The following is a 13,922-nucleotide window of genomic DNA, read 5'->3' as shown; positions in this document are numbered from 1 at the left end:
GCTTTGATCCAGACTCCAGCCAAATCAAAGAAAATCTCCATTAGCTTCTGTGAGATTTTGGCAAGGCCATTAAGAGTGACCCAGTTTTCAAAATCACTGGAAGCCCAGCAACTTCCAACCCAATTTAGTGAGGACTACTCAGTGTCCAATGCTTTGTAAATACAGTGATTTGTGCAGGGAAACAAATTAATGGAATTCCCATTTTTTAAATGTGGCTACGGTTATTCCTAACTCCTCTGCCAGGCTTTCAAAAACAGCATTTAAAATACCAAAATCTCTTATCAATGTGATAAAAACAAAAAAGCTGATCCTGACTGAAGGGCTGGAGGCAGATCAAGCTCTATATAAGCACTTATTTTTAAGTCTGTAAACTTGAGGATAACTCTATGTCAATTTTTCCCAGGGTAGTTCTGCAAAATCCCAGTGAGTTGTGGCAACCCTGCAGGAAGCACAGCAGAGTAGTCTCCTTACCTGTCGAGGTGAGACATGACTGTCTTTGAAGCATCAGCCCCAGCTTCCTGCAGAATGCGCAGAATCTGGAAAGGGGAGTCGCTGTTCCTGCCAGGATGGATGATAACAGGGCACCCAAGCTGTGCCTGAGCCTGTGCTGTTGCCTGAAGCACTCTGTGCTCACTCGGAGTCAAAGGCCAGGAGCAACCTATTTCTCCCACCACACCACACTTGATATTAGTCCCATCTGCTCCTCTGAGTACCTCATCAACAATAATCTCTGTCAGCTAGAGAACAGGAAAATGAGATTTTTGGTTATTATTACTATTTGTGTTAAGTAGCATCAAATTTGGCCTACGGACTCTGGGCTAGTTATACTCCCAAGGTCTTTCTGAATTTATTTCATGAACAGCTGGGTGTGTGAAAACACTGTAGTCAAAATCTGGTTTCTGCCAACTAATGTTACGCTAGCCATTCAGTATGACCAAAATAAACACAGAAGCAAATCAATGTAATAGTATCCAGTCATACATTTGTCCAGGTTTGCCAAGAAAACTGGTCTACATGTAATTTGAACTCTGATTTAGGCAGACACTAGGTTTAAAAAAAAAAAAAAAAAAGTTAGTTTATTCCATAACCTTTGCCTTGCACTCCTAAATTGGCTCCAGACACAATTCAATGTAATTTTTGCAAAACAAGAGATCAGAGAATAAGGAAACCTTGTCATTCAGACAGGGAAGGGAGAAACTCTGGGAAGCCTCCTGAAGAAACAAGTTTAAGGCAAAACCTGCTTATGGGAATGCCAATGTAAAACAACAGGAGCACTGTTGCCTGCAGAACTACAAAAACAAAGCTCATTTGACAAATTTACAGGATCAAAATTAGCCTGCTTTAGAGCATGCATAGACAAAACCCATCAGAATCTCTTAATAAAGCTAGTTTGTTATAAAAGCTTTAGTTCTTCTTTCCCAGAACAGGTCATGTATCTTAAGCATACATTCATAATAGAGAGCACAAAATGGCACTGATGATGGCCTACCTTCTAAGTGCTGAGTACAGAAAATCTGTGGGTCTCCATGAGTCCACCAAACACAGAATGGACATCTTTGCCTTGAGAAATCTATTTGTGTCTATGCTATTTGTATCTATTTTTATTTCAAGCAATGGAAGAACATTTAGGAAAAGCAGTACTCTTGTGTATAGTTTGGACCAGCATGGGTCCAGTTTTGTTGGCAGCACTGCTCAAGTTTTGGCCATTGATTTTAAAAATTCATTTGAGTAGTTTGTAAAAATGTGACAGATTTGAAAAAAAAAAATTGTCAGCTCTATTCATACACACATCCTCCTACCTTGGAGAGTTCCATTCCCTCTTCTCATCATCACCACATTTTCTTAATAAAAGATGAGTATTTATTATTACAGGAATACCTGGGGACCTCAGTTATTATTCATTGTCTCAGTCACTTACAAACAGGCTGATGTAGACTATGCCCTGAAAAGCCTGGACAAATGATAGAGAAGAAAGCTATAACACACAGCCTAAGCAGAGCAGTGATTTACAACTGTCCTATAAATATTACAATTATTTATGCCCTTTACAAGAATGCTGGGTAAACTCATTGGGAAGCAATTAGCCAGAAAAAGTCACAAAAGAGGTAGCAAGGATTAACTCCTTTCTTAAAAAATAGTAAAAAACTCAAGATAGTTGGTGGTGTACCAAATGTCCACACATGAAATATTTTCCTTTTACTGTTGGATTATAACAAATCCCTCAGAGAAAATGGAGCTTAAGAACTGGAAATTCTTACAGATAACCCAAGCACACAAAAGTAGTGCTGCTCCAGCTATTACACAGAAACAGTAATGCTGTTCCCATTTTCTATGCTGAGCACCTCTGTATTTCATCTATTTCACTGGAACTTCTCTTCAACTTTGGCTTAGCCTGGGATAATTCACAGGACAGTTGCACTGAAGCAGTGGTTAAGACTTACCTGCTCCACTGTCATGGCCTGTGTTTGAGAAGAGTGAGTGGAATCCACATAAAACCCAGCACCAGCAATAATATGAACTCCAGTTTCTTCAGCTAGTTTCTTCAACGTTTTCACATCCCGGCCAATTCCTGTAGTTGTGTTTTCCACAATTGTCCCACCACCCGCTGCTTTAAAATGCAGCAGCTCCTCCCTCACAGCGTCTGTTTCCTGATACAAAAGAAGGTTTTCTTTATGGCTGTACGGATTTTGCTTAATCCAAAACAAGTTCTTCATCTCAATGGGCCCATTAGACAAAGGCTCTTGGCCTGGAGAAGGTGGACAAAAGCAGCTGCTGTAGTTCATAGTCAAGTGTTCATGAGTCAACGTGTAGCCAAGACAGTCTGGCTCCACAGGGCCCAAGACAGTCTGCACTTTTCCGCTCAAGGAAGGCATTTTTCTTTAACAAAGGAGAAAAAAAACACCTAGATCCTAAAGAAGTCTGGGAAGAAAGAAGAAAGGAAACAAAAACATTTCAGAAAGAGCAGTGTTTTCTCAGGCAATTTCTGAAATCCCTCCTCCCTCTTGCACATGTACCTACACTCTGTGTATACTCACTGGGATGTTTCCAAAAGCTGCTCGCAGCAGGGTGGTCAATATGAAAAACAGGGCATTTATTTTACTCAACTGTGCTTGTATCAGTACTCCAGCACCATAAATACATCACATTCCAGTACATGGAAATTGTCATCCTTTATTGTGCTGCAGTCAGTATCACATTAAGATAAATGTTTCCTATTTAATAAAACCACTGTATGTTCATTTAGGATTCTTTGCTCTTCAGCAGCTGTCAAATTTTGTCAGCTTCAGCCACCAGATGTACACACTTGGCACCAAGGCTGAATATTCCTTACTGATATGTTCAGTGTATTTATCTGTGGCCTCAATGTTCCACTCACATGCTGAGGAAGCTGTGTTTGGGCACCTTGTCTGCGCCTCTCAATGTGGATTGCAGGGGTGGGGGTGATAATCTGCACCTCTGGCTTCAGCAGGGATCAGGGTCTCCTACGAGCTGCGTTCTGGAGGTCTGGAACAGCCCAGGACCACTCCCCTAAGGCTGACAACAGCTGCCAAAATACAGCATGGCCCACAAACAGCGATGGAGAAGCCAAAGTGCTTCAGTGGGAAAATATTTAAGAGCAGTTAAGAACAGTAGAACAGACCTTAATCTTAATCTAACAAATTATATGTGGCTCAGTATCTTGGACACTTTTTAATTCATCTTTAACATCAACAAAACAATGTTACTTCTCGAAACTTCAAATAAGCAATGACAAGCACTGAGGCTACAGTCTGCAGCTGGTTCACGTCCAAGGTCTCCGCTGTGCCAGTTCAGCCTAACTCACTACAGGTTCGAATTAACTGCAGCTCTCCCCATTGGGATTTTGGGGTTTTTTCCTTTTGGGAGTGAGGGTAGTCCTGACTAACCAGTTCACGTTAGATCTTCCAGATGCTAGTCACAAAGGCTTGAGGATATATAGTTAAAATCCCTAGTCAACCAAAATCATCAGTTATGAAACAAAATACATGTTTAATCATGTCCAGAGGAAAGGACTAACTAGAGCATGCATTATTGATTAAAGAGAGGTCTTTCCCATTTCTGCATCCCTTTTAGTGAATAATGTCATAAACATGGGTTTGTTACTGGTAAAGCCCTCAGAGGACATTTTCCTTTTAACTGTTAAAGTTAATCTACCAGGATGACAGAAAAACTGAAATCTGAAGGGCACTGAACTCTACATATCAAAGGGCACAGGAACATCAAGATCTCTTTGGGGATACTTTGATCTCGTGAGAAGCAGTCACTGTCAGAGCACCAATGCACAAAAGTGACCCAGCCCCTGGAAAGGCCAGCTATTGCCTGCCCAGTGAAGTCTATCGTGCTGGTGCTCATTGTAATATCAAGAGTGGGCCATCCGTAAAAAAAAGAAATTACTGACTATGTTTATTTGCCTTGTGTAAAAGCAGACCTAGGAAGAACTATTCTTTTAGGAATTTTGTTCCTGAACTAGCATGTTAACTTGTTTGAGAAGGTAGAAGAATAATTACTCTCACAGAACAGACTGCTGGCTGATTAATAGGATGATTTATTTTTCTTCCAAACAAATTAACAAGTGCATGATTTCAGAAAATATTATTCTTGAGCAAATAATTAAAAGCAAAATACCTGTCTTAGTTAGAAACTGCTCCTAGCTGCAATTCAATTAAGCAGTCATTAATTCCATCCTTGAAGAAGGCAAGTGCTCTATCTAGAGCAACACACTATTTTGGAGAAAGTTCAATGATCTGAGTCATTCTAATACGCACAGCAAAGCAACTAACATAATTCTAACCATTACCTTTGCTTTATTTTTTTGCCCCTCCCCGCCCCTTTTTTATCTTAAATATCTACACTCTGGCATTCATTAAAACCCTGACAGCACATTGGATTCACACTCCTCTTTCCTCATGTTCACTGACAATTTTCCAATCCATGCATTAAGTTAGAAAACTGAACCTATATACAATTAAATATACAAGTATTTAATTTCTTTTGATAAAGCTTGACACAAATCAATTACCAGTTCCCGTGCCAGGTTTCTCTTGTAGCAGACACTAACTTGTTGATTTTTAAACTCTAGATTTCAGATTACAGCTCACATACAGAATTTACAGAACCTTTTGACTGAGGCCAAGGATTTTTATAAATATGAGAAGCATCACAAAAAATCAAAGCCTACACAAACAGCATTTAAAGTAGGCCTAATTTTATCTTCATGGAAAATATATTAATGCCTGCTCTTGCTTACTAACACAGTTTTAGAAACCCACCACTCTTAATAAAAGACCTATAAAAACAAAGACAGTCAACAACCTGTGACTGGAATTATTTTTGAAACCACTGTCCTGGTATCTTTCCTACTGTCACTCACATAAAAAGGCTGCCCTGATTATGCTATGATACATGATTCCTAATAAGATTCACTTGATGGAACCAGAATTATGTGTTTTTTGTAAACAGATTTTGCATGCAAATAGCTTTCAAATTGAATAAGGATTCCTACTTAATTTAAGCATGTATATACATGTATATATGTTCCTACAGGAATCACGATTTGTGATTTGTGTGGTTTACTTATGATTTGTATGCCATGTTTTACACAGAACTTTCTTTTGAAAAAGTTTCTTCTTTCATACACTAAGGACTGCATTCATATCACCTCATTTAGCCATTTATATGATGTATGTCTACTACAGAACAATCATCTAGACCATTTTCATTGTGGAGGTGGAAGGACATATCTACAGGCAATTCATCCAGCTTATTTTGAATGGCTGTAATAGGTCAGGACAAGTCACTTCCTGTAATGTTATCCTCCTTCCATGGAGTAAGGAGTGAGCCAAGAAACAATCCAGGACAAGACAAATATATTTCAGATAGCTCGGTATAGGCTATGTGAATTATATTTCCTTAATCTTAACACAGTCTGAGGGGATGGGAAAATGTACTGACTATAACAGAATATAAATAGGTAGGTTCATATCTGGAAATAACACCTAGTTTGGTTTTGAAAATCATTAATTTATGTGGTGGTATTGCCAAGGAGCTCCTGCACAGACCAAGACTTCTCAGCTCTGGGTGCTGTATAAAGACAGAAATAAATTATATTTCCTCAAAATTACAAATTAAGACTAAAAAAAAGAGAAAATTGCTTCAAGATATAACCAAAACTTGTATTATTTCACAAAAGCCATGAAACACTACCTTATTATGGTAATGGACATATGCTGGACAAATCTAACCATCAACTGTATGGTGCATAAAATACAACTCGCACCATTAGCTAACTACCAAATCCTGGTGAAGCAAATATTTTTCCTAGAGGTATTGTTAAAAGAAAAGAGACTTGCTACTAAGAAGGTCATGGTGCTGCATTCATGGCTCTGGTAAAAACTCCACTGAGTTCAATAGATGTTTTGCCTGAATACTGATGACAAGATTTATGTTTCTGCTTTTCCCATCTGAAACGTGTGCTTCAGTCATGGTGTCATTTTAATGGCCTTGCAACGGGAAGTCCCTCTAGGTTTGGATTAGTTGCTTCCTACAGTAATCTCATATTGCTGAAACATTATAATCACATAAACACAGTTTCCATATGCTAATTCTGCATTTGTTTTGATTCGGTAAGCACATTTTAATGGCATTAGCACAGATTCTCTGTAGACTGGTGTGAGAATCATTTAATTGTTGTTACATTACAATGTGAGATTAGAGCACCGTTAAATCCACATTGCTCTGACAGAAAATTTACAAAAAAAGGTAAAAAGAATGGCTCAATGGGTATTAACTATACCCAGAAAAAGTTAAACACAGCTGCTATTTAGAAACAAGGGCAGCTCTGGCTGCATCAAGAGCATTTTAAGTGGGTCTTTCCTTTATAACCACACAGCCCTGGAAAATGTGATGTAGCACAGGCTCACTATACATTTACAGCTGGAGGAAATGCTTTGAGTATTCAGTTCTAGTTTGAGCAATCCCTACAGAGCATGGAAAAGGCACTAATTAGAAATATGTGACATATCTGTAGGAAATTACTTTTAGTTAGTCTATGCTGTATTATCTCATCGTTCCCCACATGTAAATATTTTGTGACAAGGGAAAATGTTAGCAAGACAAAGCAAGAGGAGAGGCAGAGAGTAAGAGAACATGTGTAGACTATGTCAGGCAGAATTTTAAAAATTAATTTATTTTCCTCTTCCCTCATGTTTCTGCCAACACTGTAGAGGTTTATAGAAAGGAAGGAACTCAATACTGCCCGCACAGTTCTTCCTGTTTCCCACCAGACAAGCAAGTTTTCTAACCTTTCCAGTGGATGGATGCCAGATCTACTTTACCTTCTTCAAAAATATATTCTCGAGTGTTAATTACAGTGCAAACATGCCTGAAACCCAGCACTCCCTCGGACACGGGTTTCAGCAAGCATGGCTTTTTTTGCTCATGCATGTTGTCAGGGAAGCACAGCTACAGGGGTGCTGGAGCTGAGCTTGCCCCAGCAGGTGGCTGAACGCAGCAGGAAGACAGAACTTGCATTTGCTCCAGGACAGATGCAGACTCACCCAACATTTAGTCCAGCAATTCCTGTGCATCAGCCACCACAAAGGTGTCCAAGTGCTTGTCATACACAAGCACTCTCACACCATCACTAGTTTGTGTTACACAAGATAACAACACATCTTATATTGCCTTTGGGTTTTTCTGCCCAAGAAGCAGAATTTGAAAATGAGTGGAAGTACTGCAAAAATTGAGATTTCTGGGCAAACTCCTGTCTCTTCTGAAGAAATTGCAGGTATGCTGCTCTGGAGGTGACAGATTATTTTCATTTCTTCCCTGTCTTCAGAATTGACACTGATCAGAAGTAGTATTGGTCTTTTTCCTGGTACTATGAGAGTACCATGATTTGCTGAACTTCAAGCTAACTCAAGGCTTTGTGTCCTAAGGAACAATGTCACACGAAAGACTTTTCATGCCTTGAATAAAGCTCTTATGAGAGAGGAAGGGAACACTTATGGTGCCTCTCCCACACAAAATCCTGCCTAACCCCACCAGAGCATATGTTGCAGCTCTCCCATTTGTGGGGCACCTGCACTTTCCCACCTTTGGGTGGCTCTATCTTCATGCAGCATGCATACAAGCCTCACCATTTCAGATGTGTAAGCTCTTGACTGGGTAGAAATTGGCCAACAGACTCAAAGCCTAGAGAACTCTTGGGGGAATTATTTAAAAAGCATTATCTACTCTATCTTGCCCCATTTTTTCTTGAAACATGCTATTCTGGAAATACTCAGAAGAGTGGGTTAATGTTGTGGCCTTCAGTAACCTACCTACGGTCCCCAAACCATGCAAAAATATACTTCCTTGAAGTATGCTTCAAGAAAATGCTAAATATTGCTTTTCACTAAATTTTCTAGAAATGGTTTTACACTACAAAAAACTTTTACACTACAGAAGTGAGAAGGAATACTAAAAGTAAGACTTTATATAAGGTTACAGTATGTGCTATGAAAAAGAATTAGGAGAGCTTTAGCCAAGCCTTATATAATCCAACTATGATAAAGAGAAGTCCCACCAAAATATGCAGGTACACACACTCCACAGCAGCTACATTGCTTGAGTGGCACTGTCAATGTTCTACAATCTAAAAGCAAAGTCGCTTAAATTTTAAGAGAAATGTAAACACTAGTAGACATATGGGAAAGGCGACTATATTAACTCCCTGCCCTCAGAACCTCCAAAAAAGCACACTCAGGTAAGGAGCTGGGTAAGCGAGAAGCAAAGCTTTTAAATGTTCACCTGAAATGAAAGAGAAATTCTTACAGCATCTTCCCTCTGTGGCTCAGCTCGTGGCAGACAGACCTTCCAGCTTTGCATGATTTGAGGGTCATACTCTGGCTCTAGCCAGGCTTTAAGCCAGGCATATCCAAATCAGATTGCTTCCTTACAGTTGAACTGCCACACCAGGACAAGCACAGTGTCTCCTACCAGTCTCACAGGGTGGACAAACCTTGGGGACCAAAGCAAGCACGTGTGATTTGTGCCAAGAAGCAGAGTTCAAGTGATTTCGTATACAGAACTTTGCACAATTTTTTTCCAATTTAGTTAAAGTTTAGCTGTTGTGACCAGAATAGTCAGACTTCTATTTTACCTTATTTCTGTGCAGATAACAGTCTCAACATCTAGGCTTCTCTGAGCAAAGTCACATTGAAGTTTCTCTTCCTCAGAGAGATCTGAGACCAGCATACCCTTAAGTGTTTTTTCATTAACATCTCTTTAGAAGAACTTCAGGGGATTTTACATTTTGGGCAGCTTCCAAAATTACTCCTGATAAAAGGTCAGATAAAAATTCTCCTCCAGGGTCAAACATTACATTAATTATATTTTACATGCACACATAGTGTTTTTAGGCCAAAAATCAGAACTGAAGTCACATTATGCTATATGCAAATATGGACTAAGTCCTGCATGTTGATATATACATTCATATTCTTAAGACTTAATGGACTCACATTTGCTTCTTGAGGGTTCTGGGGCACAAGCACATATTCTCTTTCTTGCTAGGACAACAAGATGTAGGAAAAAAAGTTTCCTTTTCAGGAATGCATATCCAGCGTTCATTGCCTCTAAATGTCAAATTTGAAACAAGCATACATCTAACTCCACTCTTTGCTGTTATTCTCATTGACTTTCATTGGTCTTCTCTCTACTTAAGGTCACATACACATTTTCACATGAGCTTAAACATTTTAGTAAGCTTGCTGGGTGGAGTATTATCACTCACTTGTACAGTCCTACAGAGCCACATCAAATCACTCAGCAATTTTCACATGCAGAAATGCACCACACAAATCTAAGCGATGGATAAGTGATATGTGTTATTACCTCTTGATCAAGACTGAACATTACTATGTAGAAAAATTCAGATGAATGAACCCCAGCATCAGCCTTTGCCTCAGGATACACCAGTCACTAATCCACTGAGACCTTTAAAGCCATGCATAGTGGAAAAGAGCATGGGGACTTGGTTTAGTGTCTCATTCAATATCACAGACTGCAGCAACTGAAATAAACAGGGGCTTCCAAAAAACCACCTTCTTTACTAGGGAGTGATGAGCTTAGATGCACAGAACTAAATTCAATGTCCCACTACCGCAAACAACTGTATCACAGAATCTGCAACTAATCTGAAGACCTAATGGGAAAAAAAGACCCTGAGAAAAGCCTTTGGACTGTGACTGGTCTGTGACTGTGCAAGGAAATGGAAGATGTATGTCCTTCTCAAGGTCCACTTCTGCTCTAAAAAAAGGAGCCCACACAAGAAAAATTAATGGGAGGCAAGGGAAAGCTCAAATGGGTGTGGCTCAAGGAGTATATTTTATTACCTCAGAGCCTGCCTTTACAGTCTGCATGCTTTGTCAGTGGTCAGCATCAACGACCTCTTGCCTACACAACTCCTGTGGTTTCTAAGCTCTCACCCCCACCTGGGTACAACAATGGAACGCTAGGAACAACGGACACACAAGCTGACAAAATCCTCAGGCCTACCACAAATCCTATTTCTTTTCCAGGTGTTGCTGAATCTTCAGTCTTAACCAGAACTGGATACACCCTGCCACTGATTTGCCTTTCTGAACAAAGATACAAACTCAGTATTTTTGTCCCAGAAACTTTTTTTCAAAAAATCCTGGCTACCCAGTCTAAAGTGAGTAACAAAGAACAAAGTCCTGCAATAAACAGAACACCACAGTTCAAGCATAAAATCCAGTTGAAAATTTCCAGACCTATCTGAAAACTACCCATCTGCCAAAAGGTACACAAATCACAGCAAAAAAAAGAAGTACATTCCTTTCACTTGATCACTAATCCTCACTTTAGTGACTCTGGACAGGGCAAAGACAACTGTGGGATAAAATAACTCTCCTTTTACATTTTGAGGAAAGAGATGAGATCCCAAAAGTGCAGGAAAAGGGAGTAGTTCAGCAGGTAACATACCATTTTTTGATCCAACCTCCTCCACAGAAGCTGCTTCAAGAAAAATCCTTTGGCTACACAACATAGGCTTTGTGGCTTTGGCTACACAACGTAAGGTTTCAAAATATCTTTGAGAAGAGTGATTCTACACTTCTGAGATCCAAGCAAAAAATTGTGATTTACTTAAAGCCGTCATCTAAGAGATTATGGTGGTGGTCTTTCTTCTTACTTCATTTTTATCTGAGTAGTTAAGTGCTTGTGAAACATATCCCAGCCATTGTTAGGATAAAATGCTTTTCTTGGATTATTACCAACATACATATTATGACCAGACCAAAGACATGGCCACTGCTTAGAAAATTCTGAGGAAGCTTTTTAATTTGTGACCAGAACAATGACACTGAAGCAGAAAATCCATCCTACCATTTTTGAGATGTAGTTTCTTCTTAGAACTAGAAGGATGGGATACTCCCCTTCCCTTCCAATACAGCTGGCAATCCAATTTTCCAGAAATGTAGAAAATGTAAAAGAATTCAAAACTGTTCTGAATCAAACCAGAGACTTGAACCTTAGGTTTCCACAGTCTAGATGGATCTCTAATTCCCTCATATCAGACAGGCAGCCAATCTGATACAAGTAGAAACCTCACTGTTTTCATGAACCTTAAGAAGTCTTGGTATCGTCTGACTAAAAAAATAAATTTGTTCAGTATTTCAAGTCCTGAAAGATGGGAAAAACATTTTAGGTCTACATCAAGTGAAATAAGGAAAAAATTTCACAGAATGTTCAGAGGCATAGTCCTTTAATAAACACAGAACTCACTGGTGCCATATGCTTCACTATATACTGATTTTTATGTGTGAGAAGCAAGCTGATGGCTCCCTAACCGCAGAGGGAAGATGTGACACTTGTTCCTGCTGCACCATGCACTAATTTAATAAGTTAGCACTGGTCACCTACATGAAATATAATTAAGCATCTGAATGCCATTGTTGCCATCTTTGATTATAACTACAAAAATGAATGTGATGATGGTGACAGGATGGCAAATATTATGTATGTTAACTTCCAAAACATGAGAGGCATTCATAATAATAAATGACACTTATGTAGTCTTTCATAAAACAATCCCAAAGTACCTGACAAAATGATACAAAACTACTTATTAGAAGCATTGCTTCACCCATCACTGAAACATAGCCCCCAGCAGAAAGAAGGCAACAACCTTTAAACACTACAGAACATATTATGACAGAGGACATTGAATAATGTATCCAGTGTAAAGCAGAAGGGAATTATAGACAAGTAAAACAAAATTTCCCAAAAGTAAGTGACCTCCAGCTAAAAATTTGTTTCATTCAAGAACTGTCATAAGCCTCTAGCGTACAGACACGTGAAAAAAAGAATTATGTTTACAGGTATCTTAGAGATCATACATTCCAGTACTTGCTAGGCTCCTCAGGGCTCCTCACCACACAGGCAACAGGACCTGTATGCTTCAACTTATCCCCAAACTAACCACAACACAAGACCTGCTGCAGAGGGGTTGCCAAGACCCAAGGCCACTGTCCAGCACTGGCTTTTCCACCATTCTGAAGCACACGTGGCAGAGGGAGCTGAACCTTCCTGGCTCACATTCAGCCTCCCTTCTGCAGCTCCCCAAGCCGGTCCCAGGGGAGCAGGGAACCTGTCCCAACAGTGTCCTGGCACAGGCAACAAGCCCCAGGCCACCGAGAACCTGCACGGTGCAGGAACCCCAACAGGGCACATAGGCACTCTGGAGCTGCTGAGCCCTGACAAGCTTAGGCAACTCTGGAAGCATCTTGCAGAGCGCTGCTGGTGCTTCCAGATGGAGAGGCAGCTGAAGGCAGGCTCTGAAGGCCCCAGTTTTGGATTGAGGCATTTGTTCCTTCACAGAGACACCCTCAGGAACTGTCGGGAGAAGAGTACTAGAGAGGACGCAGTTCCAATATTTAACTTGTTACGGCTGTACAAATATTAAATACCAGCACTAATAATAGCAGCGTAGCCGCACTCACACAGTGAAGCCGCCTGAGCTCGGGGCTTATTCTGTGGGTAACTATCATCTGGTGCTGTAAAACGCTTTTGCAGAGAGGAGCTGCTCGTCCCCTCACAATCCAGACGTGCAGCGGGCTCCTGGCAGGAGCCCTGTCCGACCCAGCGCCGCCGTCCCGGCCACCTCAGCCCCGGCCACCTCAGACCCCGGCCACCTCAGACCCCGGTCACCTCAGACCCCGGTCACCTCAGTCCTCGGCCAAATCAGACCCCGGCCACATCAGACCCCGGCCACATCAGACCCGTCCACCTCAACCCTGCCACCTCAGCCCCGGCCACCTCAGACCCCGGTCACCTCAGACCCCGGTCACCTCAGTCCTCGGCCACCTCAGTCCTCGGCCACATCAGACCCCGGCCACATCAGACCCGTCCACCTCAACCCTGCCACCTCAGCCCCTCGCTCCGCAGCCGAGGCTGCACGGGCCCGAGCCGGGCCGGGCCCGCCGCAGCCCTGACCCGGGGCCCGAGCTGGCACAGCCCTGACCCTACAGCCCGCCCGTCCCAGCTCCGAGCACCGCCAGCCTCCCGCTCTCCCGCCTCGGGCCTTCCCGGGCCAGCAGCGGAGCGAGCGAAAGCCGCTCTCGCCCACAACTCGGGGGAAGTTTCGCGGCCCGGGCGCGCTGTGGGGCCGAGGGCAGCAATGGCGCGCCCGGCACGGCTGCGGGCCGCGGGAGGCGGCGGAGCGGCTCCGCAGGCGCTGCCCAGACCCCGCTCGCTCACCGCGGGCCCGACCCTCCGCCGGCAGCACCGCACCCCGCACGGCCCCGGCCGCCACACAGCCGCGACCGCCCCGAGCGGGGCGGGACTTCCCGGGGACGGGAGCGAGTGGTGGAGCAGGCTGGGGGCGGCGGAGCCCGGGGTGC

At 42.1% G+C, this 13,922-nt stretch overlaps 1 protein-coding gene across 4 annotated transcripts in view; it reads right to left on the bottom strand.

The window, feature by feature from the left end:
- The window catches only part of PTER (phosphotriesterase related), a 23,237-nt gene extending 9,315 nt beyond the window's left edge, over nt 1-13,922 (bottom strand). The window contains exons 1-3 of one of the 4 annotated variants that reach the window (XM_056484534.1): nt 13,780-13,922; nt 2,442-2,919; nt 472-737 (exon numbers count right to left, since the gene is read on the bottom strand). In XM_056484534.1, the coding sequence (XP_056340509.1) occupies nt 472-737; nt 2,442-2,873 (698 nt within the window). In that variant the 5' untranslated portion in view covers nt 2,874-2,919; nt 13,780-13,922. Of the gene's footprint in view, nt 1-471; nt 738-2,441; nt 2,920-3,376; nt 4,600-8,808; nt 9,957-13,779 lie in introns of those variants that run through there. The other 3 variants (XM_056484535.1, XM_056484536.1, XM_056484537.1) reach the window with 3 other exon arrangements.

This window comes from Oenanthe melanoleuca, chromosome 2, assembly GCF_029582105.1.
Source record: "Oenanthe melanoleuca isolate GR-GAL-2019-014 chromosome 2, OMel1.0, whole genome shotgun sequence".
NCBI lineage: Eukaryota > Metazoa > Chordata > Aves > Passeriformes > Muscicapidae > Oenanthe > Oenanthe melanoleuca.
Note: the sequence above shows the minus strand (reverse complement) of the source record. Positions and strands in the feature narration are given on the sequence as shown.